The sequence below is a fragment of the Belonocnema kinseyi genome, chromosome 1 (genome assembly GCF_010883055.1).
Source record: "Belonocnema kinseyi isolate 2016_QV_RU_SX_M_011 chromosome 1, B_treatae_v1, whole genome shotgun sequence".
NCBI lineage: Eukaryota > Metazoa > Arthropoda > Insecta > Hymenoptera > Cynipidae > Belonocnema > Belonocnema kinseyi.
The window spans coordinates 9,747,115-9,770,335 of NC_046657.1; the positions used below are offsets into that span (position 1 = coordinate 9,747,115).

General features: G+C 23.2%; 1 protein-coding gene across 2 annotated transcripts in view; it reads left to right on the forward strand.

Annotated features, from left to right (window-relative positions):
• Nucleotides 1–3,384: 3,384 nt before the first annotated feature.
• Nucleotides 3,385–23,221, forward strand: part of LOC117172381 (histone deacetylase complex subunit SAP130-A) — a 63,232-nt gene continuing 43,395 nt past the window's right edge. The window contains exons 1-3 of one of the 2 annotated variants that reach the window (XM_033360253.1): nt 3,385–3,544; nt 9,866–10,173; nt 18,717–18,949. In XM_033360253.1, the coding sequence (XP_033216144.1) occupies nt 9,874–10,173; nt 18,717–18,949 (533 nt within the window). In that variant the 5' untranslated portion in view covers nt 3,385–3,544; nt 9,866–9,873. The remainder of the gene's footprint in view (nt 3,545–9,865; nt 10,174–18,716; nt 18,950–23,221) is intronic. The other variant, XM_033360246.1, reaches the window with a different exon arrangement.

A 23,221-nucleotide genomic window follows, 5' to 3' on the forward strand; every position in this document is an offset into this window, starting at 1 on the left:
TATCTAAGGATGGTACTATAGAACGCCACCTCAAGGTAGGCCTAGTGGCGCCATCTCTTGGTCAGGCCGGAAACTTATCAATCCACCCTCGTATTATTCTTTTTGTTTCGAAATGGTTAAAAATTTACTGGCTTTGTTAAACATCAAACTATATTATTAAAACACATTTTCTTGCTTCAAAATTTTTTTTACTGAATATGGCACTTTTCCATTTTTGAATGAAAATTTATTTATATTTTTAGTTAAAAATTCAACTAAGTGGTTAAAAATCTATTTTCTTCTGTTAAAAAAATTTTTTTATATAATTTTATATAATCTTCTTGTTTGAAAATCGTTAAAAATTTACCAATTTTGTCCAAAATTCTTCTTTTTATATAAATTATTTTTTATATTAAATATTTAACTATCTTTGTTGAAAGTTGATTTATTTTTGTTAAAATTAAACTATTTTGTCCAAACTTCTTTCTTTTTTTAATGATTATTTTAACTCAAAATTAAACTATTCCGTTCATTAGTTAAAAATTTATCTTTTTACATTCTGATCAGAGACAGTTATAGACTTGTGTCTGTCTATCTGTATGTCTGCCTGTTCGTTCGTGAATCTGTACATTTTTAGATTGTTAGCACGATAACTTTCGAAAAAATTAGCATGTTGGATTGGTCTTTGGTATACTCTTTGAATGTCCTAAAATGAAGGTCAAGTTCGTTAGCCAGCCATTTTCGATAAAAATTCAAAAAGTGGGAGCAATTTCAAAATATGTGAGACAACTTTTCTTAGAATTTGAAAATTCTATATGTACAGTTATTCACAGTATGTAAAAATGCGAACAATTTATCCTAATTACTTTTTCCAATTATAAAGAATAAAGATTATGAGAAGAAGAATCAGAGTTATGGCATTTACAAAATTCTAAGAAACAAACGAAAATAAACATTTTAAGCCAAACAAAGCACGATATGAAAAAACTCAGAAAAAAATTGCATTTTTAACACCCCACAAGATTATTGTAATAACTTTTTTAATTTTTCTCGACAATCGAAAATTCAAATTTTAACTGCACAAAAAATAATGAAAAATAAAAAATTCAATTTTGCGGTCTAGCTATGCAAGATACAAAAAAAAATGATGAGACCAAAATTATTCTTTTTTTATTCGTAAAAAAATAGCATTAAAAATAAAAAATAAAACAAATTTTTTATTAAACGTGTTTCGATGAAACGCGCTTTTTTCAATGAGACGAGGTACGAAAAAAATTAATAGGCATAAGCTGTTCACCCAAAAAGGATTTGTGATCAATTTGTTATAAATCTGTTAATAATCATTTTAAGATCAAACGATTAGATTTGATTTTAATAGGAAAAATAAGATAAAAAATAGAGAAAATTTTTAATTTTTGGAAAAAATACCCAAGTTGCAATGAAATGCTTAATAACAATGCATATTACATAACAATGCATATTATGAATTGTCATAATATAAATTTATTAACTTTAATTTTCAAGGTAACTGAGAATGAAAATTGGTGCAAAGTAAGGAGCAAATATTCAATTAATCATGATAAATAAAGTTTTATATAATTTTGCAATATCTAAATAAGCAATCTTAGATCGAGGTGCAGAAGTAAATATAATATACATTTAATATAATAGTGTTCAACATAATGTACTAAAGTTCATATATTGTTATAGTTGGAAATTCATCTTTTTGGTTAAACATTAATTTTTTTAATTAAAATTTAATTATTTAAGTTTTGGTTCACAATTTATCTTTCCTATTGAAAATTAATTATTTTCAGTTGAAGATTCACTGTTTTGGTTGAAAACTCTTATGTTTGGTTTGAAATTAAGTTTTTTAGTTCAAAATTCAATTCTTTGGTAGAAAATTAATCTTCTTCAATCTTCTTTTTTAGAAATTCATCATTTTGGTTGAAAATCCATGTATTCCAGTTACATGTTCATAATTTTTGTTGAAAATTTAACTATTCCAGTAGAAGATTCATCATTTTATTTTAAAATTCATCATTTTGGTTGAAAATTAAACTATTTTCTTGAAAATCTGTTTTTTTTTTTTAAATTAATTTCTTCAACTGAAAGTTTAACTCTTCCATTTTTTTATAAAAATCGATATCTTTTTAATGAAAAATTTGTTGTCCGAAAATTTAACATTATGGTTGAAAATTAGTATTTTTTGTTGAAAATTCGTCTTTTTTGGTAGAATATTTATCTCCTTGGTTGAAAATCGTTGAAATTTTACAGATTTTATTGAAAATTCTTTTTTTATTTAAATTGATTTTTAACTATATTATTTTTTGTTATAAATTGAACAATTTTGTAAAATCTTGGACTTTTTAGTTGCAAATTAATGGTTATAGATTAAAATCTAAGTATGTATTTAAACATTTCTATAGTTTGTAAAAATTCGTCGTTTTTGGTAGAATATTATTATTTTTGTTTGTAAGTTCATTCCTTTGGTTGTAAATATATCGATTTTGTTGGAAATTCGATTTTGACTAGATGAAATTTTTTTTTTTTAACTGAAAACTTAACTGTTCCAGTTTTATTAAAAAAAATTCTTTCTAGTTAAAAATTAGTTTTTTTGATCGAAGATTGAAATATATTATTGAAAATTAAATTTTTCATCTGAAATGTTTACTTTTCGATTTTTGACTAAAATTTTATTTTTTTAATTAAACACTTTTTTAATTTCTAAATATAAAAATCTAACAATTTTGTTAAAAATTCGTTTTTTTTGTTACTTGAAAATTGAAAAAAGTAATTGATTCTTCTTATATAAAAATTTATTAATTTATTTAAAAAATATAACGTCCCATGCAATTAGTATTATTGTTTGACTCCCGGTGTGCAGACATCCTACTCAATCTGAAATTCTCAAACTACGCAATTGCGCAATATTAATCAATCTCTTATCAAGAAAACAACCCATTTTCGACGAAACCTCTCAAAATTAACACAAAAATCAACTCTTAATCTGTAAAGTTTTAACTTAAAAAATATTAAAATCCTCAAATCAGGAAACTATTAAATCAAAAATAATATCCAAATTGTTAAAAGTCTCATAAACAATAATAATATAGACATTACTTGACTAACAATCGGTGCCAAAAATTGCGCATAACGCATGCGCCTTGCATCGCGGGAAGTTCAAATACCATTTTATAAAACAATTACAATTTGCAATTCATTTAAAATATTTGCCAAATAATCTCACATGCTTAAAAATATTAACTTAAATCAAATATCTATCAAACTTAGGAAAATTTCAATTAGATAAAACCTAGGAAAATCATGTAATCGATTATCAAACTTTCCCAGAATCGAGAGCAGCGCCATACGGCGCCATCATGCGGAGGCTGTACTAGATTCGTAGGCGACATGATTTTCCGTTGATGTTCCAAAGATGTATTTTTTCTCAAAATCCTTTTTTTTACCCCAAAATCACTTAAATTCGTTTCTTTGATGAAAAAAAATTGAAAGTGGAGCTGAGAACTTTCTAAAAAATCGTCAGTTGCGTGTTCCAATAAGTGTAAGTACCATTTTTCTAATCAAAGAGATTCGTCTGTTGCTACTCACTGTCAGATTAAAAAAGCCGAACAACTTTTGTTTTATTTATGAAACTTCTTTTATTTTAGAATATTTCGATTTTTTTGCAACAATCCCAACTTTAGCGGCATTTTTATTTAAAGTTTCTAACCTGCAACTGTCACTCTGGCTTATAACTGACCATAACCTATAAACCTTTTCGAACAGATTTCCTGAGATTTTGACAGAAAATGCATCCAAGTTGACAAATTTCTTGAGACCCAGTGATTAATTTGGTGTTTTTTTATGTGGCTCTAGTAATTTTTTTCTTTATATTTTCGTAAATTAGTCAGATTTTTTATTTTCGGGACGTTAAAAGAACGGCATGTTATGTAAACAGTGCGAGGGAAAAAAGATTTTTTGTTTGTTTGGGGTAAATTTTAAGATTTTTTAAGCATTTTCTGAAGAATAGAGTTTCTTTGAATTGACTTAAATTTTATAAAACTCAAAAATCGAATGCCCTCGATGTTTTCGAAACGTTGACAATTTAAAAATCTTCGTCCTGGAATTTTTATTCCTTTAAAGAAAAAATAGCTTTTTATACTTATTTTTTGCTGAACGAAAAAAGACTACTGCTTATTTTTACTGAAATGGAAATTTAATTGCTTGGTTGAAATTTAAACTCTGATTAAAAATTAATTTTTGGTTAAAGATTTCTAATTATAATTTAATTAATTAATTTAATTTTCTTTACTGTAAATTTAACTATTCCAGTTAAAACTTAACAATTTTGTGACTATTTAAAAAAAGTTTTTTTAACTATTCCATCATTTCAGTCTAAAATTCATCTCTTTGGTTGAACAATGTTCTTTTCCAATAAAAATTTAACTATTAATTATTTAAATTTTTTTTAACTTTTGGTTTACAATTTTACTATTTGATTTAAAAATTCATCATTCTAATTGAAAATTCGTCACTTTGTTCGAAAATGTAACTGTTGATTTCAAAATTACTTTTTTTGTTGAAAATTTATATTTTTATTAAAATTAATCTTTTTTTGGTAGATGTCAATCTTCCTGGTTGAGAATTCATCTTTCTTTAACTTAAAATCTAACTATATCAATTAATTATTTTATCATCTGAATTGAAAATTAGTCTCTTTGACTGAACAATAATTTTTAATTAGAAATTTTACTATTCAATTTTTGGTTGAAAATGTATCTTTTTGAGTTGAAAATAAATGCCTTTTAATGAAAATTCGTCATTTTCGATAGAAGTTAATATTCTTAGTTGAAAATTTAAAGATTAATTTTCCAGCAAGAAGCCATTTTCCAATAAAAAATGAAAGTTAAATTATCAGTCAAAAAACTTTATTTTGATACCAAACTGATAAATTTTAAACTGAAATTATGATTTTTAAACTAAAATTGTTAACCTTCAACTGAAATAGTTGAATTTGGAACCAAAAAGATAAAGTTTCAACCAAAAATTGAATAGTTAAACTTCCAATTAAAAAATTATTGTTTGTCAAAGAGACTCATTTTCAATTCAAATGATGAAATATTTATTTGATATAGTTACATTTTAAGTTAAAAAAATATGAATTCTCAACCAGGAAGATTGAGTTCTCCAAAAAAAACTTAATTTTCATAAAAATACACAGATTTTCAACTAAAAAAGATAAAGTTTCAACAACAAAAAAAGTAATTTTGAAAGCAACAGTTACATTTTCAAAAAAAGTGCCGAATTTTCAACCAATGATGGTATAATTAAATTTTCAATAAATAAAAAAATTAATTTTCAACCCAAAATCAAAAGAATTCTCCACAAAATAATTCAATTTTCAAAAAAAAAAAGGTTTTAACAAAAGAATTTAACTTACAACTAAGTTATTTTAATTTATAACCAAAAAGATTAATTTTGTAAATAATAAATTAAATAATTAAAATTAATTTTGGATTAATTTTTGTTTAAATTTAATTATTCCATCATTGGTTGAAAACTTATCTTTTTGGTTAAAAATAAAATTACTCCGTTGAAAGTTAAACTTCTTTTTAAAATTTTTTAATTAGAAATTTATTCGATTTTTGGTTGAAAATTTATCTTTTTGATTCCAAATTCAACTATTTCAGTTGAAGCTTAACCTTTTTAGTTAAAAAAATCATAATTTTAGTTTAAAATTCATCAGTTTGGTTTCAAAATAAAGTTTTTTTGCGGATAATTTAACGTCCATTTTTGGTTGAAAATTGCTCTTTTTTAGTTGAATATTCGCCTATTTCTTTAAAAACTATTGGCTTTTATTGAAAACCCGGTCTTTTGTGTAAAAAAATAATCCTCTTTGAAAACATATTTTTTGGCTAAAATTTCCACTCTTTGGTTAAAAATTCAAGTATTCCATTTAAATTTCCATCAATTTAGTTGAAAATTAATCTGTTTGGTTATAAATTAAAATTACTTAGTTTAAAGTTAAATTCTTTTGTTAAAACCTCATTTTTGTTTTTGAAAATTTAACTATTTTGTGGAAAATTCGTTTGATTTCAGTTAAAGAATTTGCATTTAAACTTAAAAATAAGTCTAAAACTTTTTCATTTTAAAAGTTTTAAGGAAACAAAAAGTGTTTTTTTTTTATATATCTGCTTAATTGTAACTAAAAATAATCTTTTTAGCCTCATGAAATTATTGTAAAAAATCGTTGAGCTAAAACTTCCTACTTTTTAAAGAATTATACAAATGAAAAATATTTTAGAATACTTAATTTTAAATAATGTATAGTGTATAAACTTTATTGTTTAATTTAAATATTGAAATTTGTAAATTTAGTTTGCAAACTTTTTTTTAATTGCAAAAAAAGTGAAAGTTTCATCGAAATTCACAACAATAGTTTCCAATTTTTTCGAGTAATTTCGAGATGGTTCGAGAATTAGTCGAAGGTGCAATGCGCTTTTTAATAATTGTACAAGTAGCAAAAGCGCGCTGTGCGCGCGCATGGGTATTTTTAAAAATCTCGAAAGAAATGATTAATTTTGTGGATCAACAAAAAAAAATTTTAATCAAAAATTGGAAAGAAATTTAACCAATTTCTCTGAACTCTTGAATATTATAATGCGCTCAAAAATGTTTTAAATAGAAAATTTAGGAAAACTTTTGATATTAACAAATAAAGGGCCTCGTTTTTTTAAATTATCAAAACTCTTACATTTTTTTAACGAAGAATTTCACTTTTTTAACATGAAAATGTTGAAAGCACAAAAAAAACGTTTTAAGATTTATCGAGATCTTCAAACTTATTTTGAAAATATGCTTGTTTTAGCAATATAAAATTTTATTATTATTTTTATTCAAGTATTTAATATATTATTTAGTAACATGTATGATATTTGAATATAAGAGAAATTAATCTTAAATAAAAACATTTAAATTTTTTTTAACCAAAAAATTTGATTTTTTAACAAAATAGATTAATTTTTTTCACCAATAATATCAATTTTTTACAAAAAGAAGACGAATTTCAAACAAAATAGTAGAACTTTCAACTAGAACAGATAAATTTTCGAACCAGAAAGACGAATTTTTAAGAAAATAGTTAAGTTTTTAGCAAACAAAGTTTTTCAGCCAAGAAAGAATAACATTTTTATCCAAATTATCATTTGAGGCGATAAACGATTTTCAATGTAAAATAAAAATTAAGAATAACTATTTATTTTTTATGTTAATCTCTTTATTTATTTTTGAGGTTTTAGAAATATTTTCGTAAGATTCTTGAGAAAATACAAAAAGATTTTAAATTTGTCGAAAAATTATAATTTTCTTTAATTTCATAGGAATTTGCAATAGTTTAGAAAAAATTCGAGTCATTTTAAAAGGTTTGTAGGACTTTTAGAAGTTTAAAAAATAAATATCTTTTAAATTGACTCGAATTATTCATGAAATGTTGAAAAGTCTCTGAAAATTAACAAAATTGACCTTGAAATTTTCAGATTTGTTTCGCCATTTGTAAAAATTGTTTGGAATGTTTTTAAACTTTTCAAATATTTTCTTTAAAAATCAATATTTTGAAATAGAAGGGCATTCAAAATTTTTCCTGGAATCACAAGAAAAGTTTTTTTTTCAAGCCTTTTAAACGTTTTAAAAAAGTTTCGAAAATTTTATCAAAAATTTAAATTTCGTTTTGAATTTTTGTAAATCTTCAAATTATCCTATAATTTCCAAAAAATTCAAACCTTCTAAATATCTTTTTAAATTATTCGAACTTTTAAAAAAATTTCTTGGAATTCTGAAAAAGAAAAAAAATTGTCTTTAAAGGCAATATAATTCTTCTAGATTCTGTTTAGACAATTTTGAAATCTTTTGAAATGTTTAAAAACCTGTTTAAATCATTCCAAAACTTCTTAGTGTCTTTCAATATTACTAGAATTTTTTATAAATCTTTGTAATCACGCTAATTGAAAAATTTGTCTTTGAAATCTTCTACATTCTTTTACAAAATTTTAGGAAATAATTAAAAATGTTTTTAGTTCGTTATCAATTTTCTCTTCAAATTAATTTTTTCTATTCTCATGAAACATTAAAAAATTTTGTTAAAAATCAGTTCCTTTTTCGCTTGAAATTAATGGCTTTAATTACTGTCATATTATGGGTTAAAAATTGATCGCTTTTGGTTGAAAATTCATGAACTTTGTTGAAAATTTGTTCTTTTTGGTAGAAAATTAATCTTCGTTGTCAAAAATTCATGTTTTTCCTTAATAATTCAACTGTTTATTAGTCATCACGTTAAAAATTCGTGTTTTCTTTTGTTGAAAATTAATTTTCTTTACAGAAGATTTTACTATTTAAGCTAAAACTTGAACTATTTTGTTTAAATTTTTGTTTTTAATATTAAACCTTTAACTTTCGGTTTAAAATTCAACTATTCCAGTTAAAGTTTCATCATTTTAGTTGTTAAAATTAATCACTTTATTTGAAAATGTAACTATTGCTTTTAAAAATACTTTTTTTTTGTTAAATATTTATCATTTTTTATTGAAAACCCGTGTATTTTGATGAAATTCAATTATGAAATTCAACTATTCCTGTTAAAGATCCATAATTTTAGTCAAAAAATCATATTTTTTGAAATATGATTTTTATTTATTTGAAAATCAATTTTTTTTCACTGACAATTTATATATTCCATTTCTGGTTGCAAATTGATCATTTTTAGTTGAAAATTAACTATTTGGTTAAAAAATGTCTTTTTAGTTAAAAATTCAACTTTTTTGTTGATAATTCTAGTATTCCAGTTAAAAATTTATCAGTTTAATTAAAAATTCATCTTTATGTTTAAAAATAATATTACTTCGCTGATTTACTAAAAGTTCATCTATTTGGTTAAAAATTGAACTGTTTTTTTTTTAATTTGTTTTATTTTTTTTTCAAAATTCATCTTTTTGGTTGCAAATTCAAGTATTCTAGTCAAATATTCATCATTTCAGTTTTTAATTTAAAAGTTCATATCTATTTTAGAGCAAGAATTACTGCTTTTGAAAAACTTGAAATGCTTTGTCAAGTAAACTGAGGTTTCGATTAAACATTAAAATAAATGTAATACCTTTTTATTTTAAAAGCTTGAATAAAACTTCTCACATTATTTTCAAATTTTTCAATTGAAATAGTAGAGAAAAAAAATTTTTTCTCTAGGTATTTGCTTAATTATAATTAATTTAATCTCTGCTTAATTAATTAATCTAATTAATCTTGCTTAATTTAATCTCTAAAAATTATTAATAAGTAAATTGAATGAAAAATCAATCAATTAAATTTTGTATTTCAAAATGCAGGATACCTCTTTCCGTTGATTATTATTATTCTTGTACATAGTTTTTGAATAACCTTACATTTTTTTTCATCCTGAAGTTTGCACTTCTTTTTTTTAATAGCAAAAAAAAATGAAAGCTTAATCCAATCACCAACACGGATTTTCCGGCAACAATTGTTTCGAGTAATTACGAGTAGTTTCGAAAAATAATCGAAAATGGCGCAATGCGCTTTTTAATAATTGAATAGGATTTTCAACAAATTCTAAGTTTAGCAAAAAATATTTCCATTCAAATTAAATTAAATTATTAAATCAAATTAAATTAACGTATCGGGATTTTTCTTTTCTTTAACTATAGCTAAATGTCTCACAAAAATGAATATCATAAAATTAATAAGATGAATTTAACATATTACTATAGATATTTTCACAAAACTGAAAAAACTGTATAGCGAATCGGAAATATCGTCTGGGTATAGTACACCCAGTCTTGGCTGAGAGGGTTAAAAATGAATCCTTTTTTTTTGTCAGATAGAATTATGAACGTGAGTACAAATCCTGGCGATGGGGGAGGGGACAAGCGTTTGCCAGAGGCATCGATACAAACCATTCCACAGAATCTCACGACAATTCAAACTGTCCAAAGTGCTCAGAATATGATTCAGAGCAACATCCAGACGATTCAGTCCACCCAGGGAGTCGTGGGAGCAGTTGGACAACCTGGAACTCTGGTCGGAAAATCAGTTTCCTTAGAGCTAAATCCAAAACTTTCCCTTTCAAAGCCCGGTATGCCCTCGAACATTGTTTCTTCCACCGATTCGAGTAAACTCACAGCAACTGTAAGTGTAAATAATTTAATGCTACTATTTGCCGATTAATCAGTCTGAATTAAATTCTCAAATAATCGATTCTTGAATCGAATTTTTAACCTTTGTAGTTTAAGTTTGGTAGTCTGGTTCTTAATTGCAAATATTTTTATGCGCAATTTGCATAAAAATATTTATAACAAAATAGAATTCTTTTCAATCTTAAATTAAAATATAATGCCTCTTTTTGAATCGACGATAACGAATAATCTATTTTTACGATTTTTTCATTCTTTGAAATATATTAAATCTCCAAGGTGTCTACCCTATCGGAAAACCTTAAAAATGAATATAATTAATATAATATAATAATAAAATTATGAATGCATAATGTTATCAAATTTATTTTAATTGTCAGGTAGTGTTTTTAGCATGTTTTTTTTTTAATTTTAAATTAAAATTAAATCAAAATGATTCATTATTTGTAAAAGTAACTTTATATTACTGTTTTTTTTTCAATTTATTTTATGACTGAAAATTCAACTATGCCAGTTGAATATCATTATTTTAGTTAAAAATGCATCTCTTTGATTGAATATTAATTTTTGTAACTAAAAATGTGTCTATTTAATTTTGGGTTGAAAGATTATCTTTTTTAATAGAAAATTCATCTTTTTTGGTAGAAATTAATCTTCTTTGGTTGAAAATTCCTGAGACAGATAGGCCGCTGGACCGGGAAACCGGGAGTTTTTTGAGACCGGGAAAAACCGGGAAATGACTGACTTTTTTTACCGGGAATTTCACAAATTTGTAGAAGAAAAATCTGTCCACATTCGTATTTAACAGTTTTACAATAATTAGTTGAATTGTTATGTTTTTAAATTATGCTATTATTTAGCTTACAATGCGTAATTTAAAAATTTTTTACTTTTAAAATTTTCGATAAAAAATTTTTGTTTCTAAGCTTACATTTTTAATTTAAAGAATTTTTAAATACTTTCTTGAAGACTTGAACAAATAAAAAATAAAAGCCTTTGATTTTGAAAATTTTTGATAAAAACATTCTTATTTGATAAATAATTTTTTTTGTTTAATTTATCTGTACTTTAAGTAATAAAAAGCGAACAAAAACGATTTGACAAAATGATTTTAAACCAGTTCAAAATTTAAGAATTTTCAGATTTTAACGTTAAAAGGATTTTATTAAATTTAAAATATGGTTTTAGTCTAAAATATTCCATTTTTCACCAATTCAATTTGAAGTTTTTAATTAAAAAAATATATTAATTATTGAATATTTAGCAATATTAAAATTTTTATTTAAGACAAGTAAATTTAAACCAAATTTCTAAAAGTAAAGAATCTCTAACTGAATTCTTTGACATAGAAAACCTGGAATCGTTAAAATTTCGAAGAGCCTTTAAACTTTGAGCGTTACAATTTTAATTGTTATATTTGAAAAATGCTTAATTTGTAAGTGAAATTTTGCATGTATAATTTACAAATGAACATTTGTAGAAAAAAATTTGAGTAATTTTAAGAGATATTTAGGAGTTTTAAAAAGATTAAAAATTATCATGAAAATTTTAGAAAGTTTTCTTAAAATCTTCTAGAATCTTGTTTGAAAATTTTGTTTAATTCTTTGCAAAACTTTTAAAATATTCTCTTAAAATAATTTTTCAAAATGAAAAGTTATTTTTAATTTTCTTAGGAATCTTAAGAAAATATTTTTATTCTTTTGAAGCATTTCACAATTATATTAGGCCATCATTTCAAGTTTTTCATTAAGTTTGAATCTTTTCAAAACTTATCTTAAAATTACTCAAATTTCGCCTACAAATAATAAATATTCAATTGTTATTTATACATCCAAATTGTAAAGAAATTTTCTAAAATTTGCAGGATTTTCTGAAAATTGTAGAAAAAATTCAGTTCATTTTGACACATATTTAGAAGTTCTGAAAAAATTTCCAAAATAATTAAAAATTTAAAACAACCTCTAGATTTCTCAAAATTTTGAAATAAAATTTTGAAGCGTTCCAAGGATGTTAAAACTATGTAAAAAGAAAATAATTGAATTTCTAATTTAAGAAGTGTTCTGTTACCCTTTTTTCAATTTTTCAATATTTGATGTTCCTATCTAAAAATTTCTTAAAATTATATAATTTTGAACATTTTAAAGTTCATTGATTGATTTTTAATTTATAGCATTGAAATTGATAACGTGGATTTATAATTTTTTATATTGAAAAATGTTAGTACCTTCAATTTTATACTTTCATTTGCAGCTCAATTTTTATTACACCAAGTGGAAAATTGTTTAGCTTTAGTGTTCCATTTTTTAAATTTCATTGACCGTGAAAAATGTTTGCGAACTAGGAAATGACCGGGAATTTATTTCGTCGACTAAAACAGCCACCCTGTTAGAACTTTTCGAAAACTTTAGACATTTTTTCTAAAAAAAAATTGAAAGTCCAACGAAATCTATTAAAATCTTCTTAAAAAAATTAAAAATTTGCTTAAAAGACTCTAAAGTAGTTCGAAATACTTGGTAATTTCTGCTAATCAATTCTTTGAAATCTTTAAATTCCTTTAGACAGTTTAGAAATTCTTTAAAATCTCTTAGCATTCCTTGAAACTTCGTAAAAAAATTTGAAATCTTTCGAATTTTTTTCTAAAAAGAATGGCAAGTCCTTTGAAATCCATGAAAATATTTTTAAAACAATTAAAATACCGCAAAAGTTTTTCAAATACTTGAGAATTTATGCCAATCAATTCTTTAAAATCATTAGAAATTTTTAAATTCCTTTAAAAAGTTTAGAAGTTCTTTAGAATCTTTTAACATTCCTTGAAACTTTAGAAAAAGTTCCTAAATCTTTGTCATTTTTTTCTAAAAGAATTGGATGTTTTTTATTTTATTTTCTAAATTTTAAATAAATGTTGTTTCAGCCCTTAAAATGCCTTAAAATTTCTTTTAATTGAGAAACCCCCAATCAAATCTTAGGAAATCCTTTAAAATCTCTTAAATTGGCTTGAAACGCCGTAAAATCCATTGATATATTTGTGGATCCTTCCAATCCTAAGGAATATCTCTAAAACTCGCTGGAAATTCCATAAATCTTTTCAAATTTTTAGGAATTTTTTGAAATCCTTCAAAATCCTATTAGAAGTTTGAGAATTCTTTGAAAGCCATTGATCTCCTTTAAAATTCCTTGAAACCTCTTAAAATTCTTTAAAACCATTTTAAAAACTTCGAAATCTTTTGTATTTTTTCGAAAAAATTGGAAGTCTTTTGAAATCCATTAAAATCTTTTTAAAAAAATGAAAATCTCCTAAAATCCTTTAAGATCTTTAAAAATTTCTTGAAATCTCGGAAAATCCAATAAAATCTTTCGAATTCTTTCAAAATGTTCTAAAATGTACCTAAAATGACCTAAACTCTTCGAAATACTTGGTAATTTCTGCCAATCAATTTTTGGAAATTTGTAGGAATCTTTAAAATCCATTAAAATGTTTTTAAATTCCTCATAACTTCGTAAAAAACTTTTTAAAATTTTTAAATAATTACTTCAAAATTTTTCTATAAAAAAAAAATTGAAACTCATTTGAAATCCATTGAAATCTTGAAAAAAATGTAATTCCGTAAAATTCTTTAATATTTGGGAATGTATTAGGAAATCCTTCGGCATCTTTTAAGATCCTTAAAAATGCCTAAAAATTACTTATTAATGAGGAAAACCAATAAAATTTGGGGAAATATTTTTAAATCTCTCAAATTTGTTTAAAATACTGCAAAATCCTTCGAAATTCTTAGGAATTCCTGCTAATTGATTCTTTAAAAACTTTAAAATCCTTCAAATTTCTCTAAAATGTTTACAAATCCTTTAAAATCTCTTAAAATTCCCTGAAAATGTATAAAAAATTTCGAAGTCTTTGGAATTTTAAAAAAATTTGATTTCGTTCGAAATCCAATAAAATTGTGTCAAAAAAATGTAATTCCGTAAAAAATCCTATTAAAAGTTTGGGAATCCTTTGAAATCTATTGATATTCTTTAAAATTCTTTAAAACTTTACGAAATACTTCGCATTTTTAGAATTTTTTCAAAAAAAAAACTTCAAGGTCCTTCGAAATCCATTAAAATATTTTAAAAAATTGAAAACCGTAAAATTCTTTGAAATCTAGAGATTTATGAAATCCTGCGGAGTGAATTCATATTCAATTCACTTCAATTCATATTTTAATAATCTTATTTGTATATATAAATATATAAACTATTAAATTTTATAGTCAGCTAGCTCAAGCTTTTTTTTGATTTTATTTTATTTTTAAAATTTTAAATAAATTTTGTTTAATCCTTTAAAATCCCTCAAAATTGCTTATAATCAAGGAATCCCAATAAAGTCTTTAAAATTTGCTTAAAACAATTAAAAATCCAGTAAAATACTTAAAAATTGCTTATAATCCCGAAAAATTAGGTTTGAAAAATCATCTTTTTGTTTTAAAATTCGCTTCTTTGTTAAAAAATCTATTTTTTTTTTTTAGAAAATTGTGTTTTTCTTTGCAAATTAATCTTCTTTTTTAAAAATTCTTATTCTAGGTTAAAAATTCAAGTATTCCAGTTAAATATTTATCATTTTAGTTAAAAAATCATCTTTTAGGTTCAAAATAAAAATTGTTAAAAATTATTATTTTTTTTTTTTTAGTTGAAGATTCATTCTGAATTAAAAATTTACTTCTTTGTTTAAAAAATGTTCTTTTTTTAGTTAAAAATTCGTCCTTTTTGGTAGAAATTAAACTTCTTGGTAAAAAATTTAATTATTTTAGTTAAAGATTCAATATGTCAGTTTAAAATTCATCTTTCGGGTTTAAAATTCAACTATTCTAGTTAAATATTTACAATTTTATTTTAAAATCAATCAATTTGTTTGAAAATGTATCTATTTTTTAGAAAGTTAGTTTTTTTGTTGAAAGTAATTTTCTCAACTGAAAATTTAACTTATTCCAATTTGAAATTACAGAATTGTAGTTAAAAATTCTTCTCTTGGGTTAAAAATTAATTTTCTCAACTTGAAATTTAATTATTTAAGTTTTATCATTTTTAGTACAAATTAATTTTTTGAACCAAAAATGTTACTATTCCACGTTCGATTGAAAATTGTTATTTTTTTAGTTTAAAATTGAACTATTTCGTTAAAATTTCATGTAGCTTGCTGAAAAATTGTATTTTTTGGGTAGAAAATTAATATTTTATTTCAAAATTAATCCTCTTGTTTAAAATTAAATTATTCCAGTTGAAAATTTATAATTTTATTTAAAATCTATTTTTCTTTTTGTTGAAAGTTATTTTTTTAAACTAAGAGTTTATCTATTCCATTTTTTAATTTTGCAAATAAAATTGAAATTGTTAAATTTTGGAGAGTATTGTTAGCAATTTCAAAATTATTAATTTTTAAGCGACTTAAATTAAATTCCAATCATTTAAATTTTAAAGTGTTTGATTATAAAAAAGTTTCAATATCACAATTTTTGGTTTTTTTATTTAAGTTTTAAAGTTCGGGAGTAGACATTTTTTCATTTTTAATGTTTCCCATTTAAAATTATTAATTACATCAAAATCAATTATATATAAATCAAAAGAACAGGGATTTTCTTTAAAGAATTAATTCTAATTCTAAGTTGAAACGGGATATTTTCGAAAAAAGTTAAAATTATGAATTTGAACAGGTAATTTTGCAGAAAAATTCTAATTTTTGCTTGAAGCGGGGAATTTTAGAAAAGAATTAAAATTCTGGATTAGAACTGAACATTTTTTATTTTTAACCAATTCTGAGTTGGAAGTGGAATTTATCCAGAAGAATAACAATTTTCTATGGAAAATTGAATTTTTTAAACAAAATAGTTATTCTGTGTTGAAACGAGGTATTTTCGAAAAAAATTTAATTATGAGTTGGGACAGGGAATTTTATAAAAAATGATAATTCTTACAATTATTTAAAATGGAGAACTTTCGAAAGGAATATAACATTTGTATTTGAACAGGGAATTTTTTGAAAAGAATTTAAATTTCCGATTTAAATAGGGAATTTTCAATTTATAACCACTTCTGAGCTGGAATTAGAATTTTTAATTTCCTAAAATGGTAACGTTTTGAACATTTTTAAATTTATTGATTTATTCTTTAATTTAGAGCATTGAAAATGATAACGTGGATTTATATTTTTTGAACTGATTCTGAATCTTTGATCTCTACAATTTATAAAAGTTTGAAATTTTGAATTTGGCATTTTAAGCGCCAAATTTTAAAATTCAAGAGTCGCACTTTGAATGCTTTCATTTGAATTTCAGTTTTTATTTCTTCGACTGGGACAATTTTTAGATGTATTATTCGATTTTTTAAATTTCATTGGCCGTGAAAAATGTTTGCAAACCGGGAAACCCGGGAAATGACCAGGATTTTTTTTCTTTGTATAAAACGGCCACCATGTACAATTAAACTCCTTTTTCTAATTAAAATGTCCAAAATCATTCGTAATATATTTTTTAAATTCCGGACGCTTGAAATTCGAAATTATCAATTATTAATTATTGTTTTAAAAATATTTAAAACATATTTAAAAATTGGTTTAATAATGGATTTTTATATTTGCATATTTTCATGTTTGTAAATAGAAATTCAGAGACAGGAACACGTGAAATCCGCGAGCTCATTTACTACTAGTATGCAATAAAAAGCATCTCTGTATTTTCCTTTATTAGGCACAAAAATTTCCTTATCCTTCCGATTATATGATTTAAAGTCAATAAATTTTTTGCAAAAAGATTTTCTGATATTTATCGACTTCCGCAATTGTCAGTATATGTGGAAAAACTGTGGATTTCGCAAAGAGAGTTAATTTTTTTTGTGTAAACCGGGAGAAATCACGAATATTTACCGGTAGAAAATTTTTTTTTAATAGTGGCCACCCATCGATTTCAATCATTTTTTAAATAATTAATTGAAGGCATATCTTTTTCGATTATGATATCGTTCAGTTTACAACGCGTAATTTAAAAATCTTTTACTTTAAAAATTCTTCATTTTAGATTTTTATTTTCAAGAGTATATTTTTAATTTACAGGGTGACCCGTTTTTATCAACGAAATAAATTCCCGGTCATTTCCCGGTTTTTTCCGGTTCGCTAACATTTTTCACGGTCAATGAAATTAAAAAAAAATATAACACTAAAGGAAAAAAAATTCCACTTGAAGTAATAAAACTTTTAAAATTGATATTTAAAAGTTTTTAATTAATATTTTCTTGATTAAAATGCTCAATAATTTACGCGTATAAAATTGAAAGTACTAATATTTTTCAATATAAAAAAATATAAATCCACGTTATCATTTTAAATTCATTAAATTAAAAAATCAATCAATGAACTTTAAAATTTTCGAAATTGTATGATTTTAAGGAATTTTAAGCTAGAAACATCAAATATTGAAAAATTGAAAAAATTTTAACTGAACACTTCTTAAATTATAAATCCAATTATTTTCTTTTTAAATTAAAAAAATTTGAGTAATTTTAATAGATATGTAGAAGTTTTGAAAAGATTCAAACTTAATGTAAAAGTTGAAATGGTGGCCTAATATAAAACAAAATGTAGATTTTAGCAGATTTTAAACAAAAAATTAGATTCTTTTCAAGAATTGTGAAAGGCTTCAAAAGAATAAAAATATTTTCTTAAGATTCCTAAGAAAATAGCAAATAACTGTCCACTTTGAAAAATTATTTTAAGAGAATATTTAAAAAGTTTTGCACTCTATAATTATATCTTTGAACTCTATAATTTATAAATGGTCTATATTTTGAAGTTTATTTGCATTTCATTTAACATTGTTTATTTGAAAAGTGTTTATTTGAAGAAAAAAAAACAAATTGACAAACAAACAAAAAAACAATTTGAAAATTGTTTATTTGAAAAAAAACTACCTTCCATTTGGTACGTGTACATTTTTGAGCATTTGAATACACAATTTTTGACTTGAAAAACTTTTAAACTTCAATTTTAAAAGCTTGGAATTCAAGGGTTCCACTTTAAATGCTTTAATTTGTTGTTTATTACTTCATATGGAAAAATGTTTAGAATACAGTTTGATTTTTTTAATTTAATTGGCCGTGAAAAATGTTTGCGCACCGGGAAATGAACGGGAATTTTTTTCATCGATTAAAACGACCACCCTGTGAAAATGTAAGCGTGGATTTTTTTGTTTCAACCTATCTATAATTTCTGAATGTTCAAATTCTGAATTTTGTAGTTTATCTGCATTTCATTTAAACCTGTTGAATTGAAAAGTGTTAGTAACTTTCATTTCATTCATATAAATTATTGAGCATTTTAATACAACATTTTTGAATTGAAAATCTTTTAAAATTTAATTTTAAATGTTTGAAATTCAAGAGTTCCGCTTTAAATGGAAAAATGTTTAGTATAGAGTTCGATTTTTATAATTTTATTGACTGGGAAAAATGTTTGCGAATCGGGAAATGACTTTGAATTTTTTTCTCCGATGAAAACGGTCAGCCTGCTTTCAGCTCTGTCAAATGAGTCCCACCCTTCGGATAATCAGTCCGAACATGATTAGCAACGTTGAACGACAACCTCAACCCCAAAGTCAGGAAGTTCAGCAAGTAGTGACTAGCATTCCTGCTACTTATCACGTTCCCCGAGGACCAGCAGCCGTTGCCAGTATTTCAACCCCCAGAGCCACAATTGCGACTCCAATCGTTAGATCGACTGGACAAGCGGTGCCGATTTCGAGACCTGGGTAAGAAGTTTTCAGGGTGTCCAGTGGCCTTTAAAATCTATAATTCTCCTTGATTTTATTTAAAACCTTGAAAATATATAAATCTCCTTGAATTTTTCACGAGAACCTTGAATTTGGATTTTTTCGCTCTTAAAATCAGGATGGCTGCTGGACCGGGAAAACCGAGAAATGACAGTGCATTTTATTTTTTTACCGGGAATTTCACGAATTTGTAGAAGATAAATCTGTCCACTTTCGATTTCAACAGCTTTTGAATAATTAGTTGAATTGTTATGTTTTTCAATTATGCTATTATTTAGCTTACAATGCGTAATTCAAAATTTTTTTACTTCTAAAATTTTCGATTTAAAATTTTTATTTCTAAGCTTAAATTTTTAATTCAAAGAATTTTTAAATGCTTTCTTGAAGACTTGAACAAATAAAAAATAAAAGTCTTTGATTTTGAAAATTTTTGATAAAAACATTCTTATTTGATAAATAATTTTTTTTGTTTAATTTATCTGTACTTTAAGTTATAAAAAGTGAACAAAAACGATTTGACAAAACGATTTTAAACCAGTTACAATTTGAAAGTCTTAGTCATTAAACAAATGTGAACGTGTGACTGAAAGTTTATAAACTATTTTCAACTTAAAAATAACTTAATAATAATATATTCTTAATTAAAGGATTTTATTAAATTTAAAATATTGTTTCAGTCTAAAATATACCATTTTTAACCCATTCAATTTGAAGTTTTTAATTAAAAAAAAGATTAATTATTGAATATTTAGCAATATTAGAATTTTTATTTAAGACAAGTAAATTGAAACCAAATATTTGAAAGTAAAGAACGTTACAATTTTAATTGTTGTATTTGAAAAATGTTTAATTTGTAAGTGGAATTTTTAATGTATAATTTACATAAAGCATTTGTAGAAAAGAATTTCAGTGATTTTAAGAGATATATAGGAGTTTTTAAAAGATTAAAAATTGTCATGCAAATTTTAGAAAATTTTCTTAAAATCTTCTAGAATCTTTTTTGAAAATTTTGTTTAAATCTTTGAAAATTTTTAAAAATATTCTCTTAAAATAATTTTTCGAAATGAAAAGTTATTTTTAATTTTCCTAGGAATCTTAAGAATATATTTTTATTCTTTTGAAGCATTTCACAATTATATTAGGCCATCATTTCAAGTTTTTCATTAAGTTTGAATCTTTTCAAAACTTATCTTAAAATTACTCAAATTTCGCCTACAAATAATAAATATTCAATTGTTATTTATTAATCCAAATTGTAAAGAAATTTTCTAAAATTTGCAGAATTTTCTGAAAATTGTAGAAAAAATTCAATTCATTTTGACAGATATTTAGAAGTTCTGAAAAAATTTCAAAAATAATTTTAAATTTAAAACAACTTCTAGATTTCTCAAGATTTTGAAATAAAATTTTGAAGCTTTCCAAGGATGTTTAAACTGTCTAAGAAGAAAATAATGAAATTTCTAATTTAAGAAGTGTTTAGTTAAACATTTTTCAATTTTTAAATATTTAATGTTTCTAGCTTATATATTTCCTTAAAATTATATAATTTTTACAATTTTAAAGTTCATTGATTTTTTAATTTAATGCATTGAAAATGATGAAGTGGATTTATATATTTTTTATGTTAAAAAATGTTAGTAACTTCAATTTTATACGCGTAAATTATTGAGCAATTGAAATTTTGAATACAAAATTTTTAAATTAAAAACTTTTAAATTTCAATTTTAAAAGTTTAAAATTGAACAGTTCCACTTCGAGTTCTTTCATTTAAAGCTCAGTTTTTATTACTTCAATTGGAAAATTTTGTAGCTATAATGTTCCATTTTTTAATTTCATTGAATTTCACAACAATTATACGAACATTTTAAAAATTCAAAGATTTCAATGATTGAAAAAGGGTACAGTGCAACAGAATTGCAAAACATTAAAAATTTTTTAAACAATTTCAAATAATGCAATGATTTCAACAAATAAAACAGATTTCACAAATAATAATTTAAGAAAGATTTCACAAATATTTCAAAATATTTCCAAGATTTTAAGGATTTCAAAGATTCAAACCAGGCGTGTATACTAGATTAAAAATTTCCCGAAATTTTCAGACATTTCGCAAAGTTTTTAAAACTCGAAAGATTTCAAGGATTTTCAGGATTCTTAAAAGCGTATAGTGAACTATATTTAAAAATATTTCAAAGATTTTAAACAATTTCAAATTTTTTTAGGAGATATCAAAAGATTTCACAAAAGTCTCAAAGGTGTCATAAAAAATTCATAAAGATTTCTAAAGAATACCTGGAATTGTCAGGAAATTTTTATATGCCTGGAAAAACCTTTAAATGTCAGGGATTTTTTTAGGACAGGCAATTTTTTCGAGCGAGCTTAATTTTTTTTAAATTACAATATAAAATTCAATAACAATAATTTTTCATTTATAAAAGTATCTTTATGTTACTATATTTAACCATTTTTGTGAAAATCCACTTTTTTCTGTTTAAAATCAATTTTTTAACTGAAAATTTAACTATATTATTTTTCGTTTATAGTTAAAAATTCAACTCAATTTGAAAAGTCGTCTTTCATTGGTTGAATTCAACTGTTTTTCATTTAAAAATTTAAATTTTTTGATTGAAATATCAGCTACTTATTTTTTTTTTAGAACTTATCTTTTTTTAATGAAGATTTGATTACTTTGTTCATGGTTAAACCTTTTTGTTAAGAAATATTTTTTTGAAGGTTCATAATTTATATTAAAAATTCATCTCTTTGGTTGAAAACTGAGCTGGTTTTTTTTAAATTCGTCTTTTCCTTAGCTAAAAGTTAATTTTTCTACTGAGAATTTAATTATTAGAGTAGAAAATTTAAATATATGTTGATTTTTTTTTAATTATTATTTTTTTAACTGAAAATGTAGTTATTGCACTATGTTGGTTAAAAATTCATCTCTTTAATTCAGAATTATTATTTTTTTATTTAAAATTTAACTATTCAAATTTTGTTTGGAAAATTATCTTTTTTGGTAGAAATTAATTTTCTTTGTTAAAAATTAATCTTCTTGTTTGAAAATTCAACTATTTCAGCTGAAGATGAATCATTTTAGTTTAAAATCATCCCTTGGTTTGAAAAAGTAGCAATTAAAAAAAAAAAATTATAATTATTGCATTTTTGGTTAAAAATTCATCTTTTAAGTTGAAAAATTCAACTGTTACAGTTGAAGATTCGTCATTTTAGTTAAAAATTCATCAGTTTGCTTAAAAAAATGTTATAACTGAAAATGTAATTATTCCATTTTTGGTTGAAAATTATCTTTTTTTTTTAATTAAAAATTCAAAATATAGGGTTGAAAATTTGTCTTTTTTACTTGAAAATTAAACTATTTTGTGGAAAATTCATGTATCTTATTTAAACATTTTTTTATAAAAAATCATCTTTTTGGACCGTTCATCTTTTTCGTTGAAAATTTAAGTATTCCAATGATATATTCAGAATTTTATTTGTAAATTTTTTAATCTATTTTTTTTGTCTGAAAATTTAACAATCGCGTTTATGGTTAAAAGCCGATCATTCTTAGTTTTAAATTCAACTATTTGTTTGAAATTTATATATTTTTTTATTCAAAAAATCCATTATTTCTTGGAAAATTCAGGTATTTGTTAAAAAATTGTATTTTTTGGTTGAAAATTAATCTTCTTTCTTGTTTGAAAATTCATCAGTTTGCTGGAAAATTTGCTTTTTCTAGTGGGAAATTAACTCCTTTAATTGAAAATGTAAATTTTTCAATTTCGTTTTAAAACTAATCTTTTTTACATCAAGCAAAGATTTTAAACGATTAAAAAATTTTTTGAAACACTTCAAAAGATTTCACAAAAATTTTCAACATGTCAATGATTTTAAACCAATACAAAATATTGAAAAAAGATTTCACAAATATTTTTAATAATTCTTGAAGATTAAGAAACATTTTTAAGAATTTCGAAGATTTCAACAAGGATTTCGGAAAAGTACACCAGGTTTTAAATATTTCAAAATATTTCAAAGATTTTAAACGATTTCAAATATTTTGGAAGATTTCAAAAGATTTCACAAAGATTTAAAATCTTTCAATGATTTTACACGAATGCAAAAGATTTGAAAAGATTTCACAAAGATTTTTAATAGACCAATGAAATTTAGAAGATTTCAATGATTTCAAACGAATAAAAAAGATTTCACAAAGAAAAATTAAAGAAAGATTTTAAGGATTTCAAAAAATTG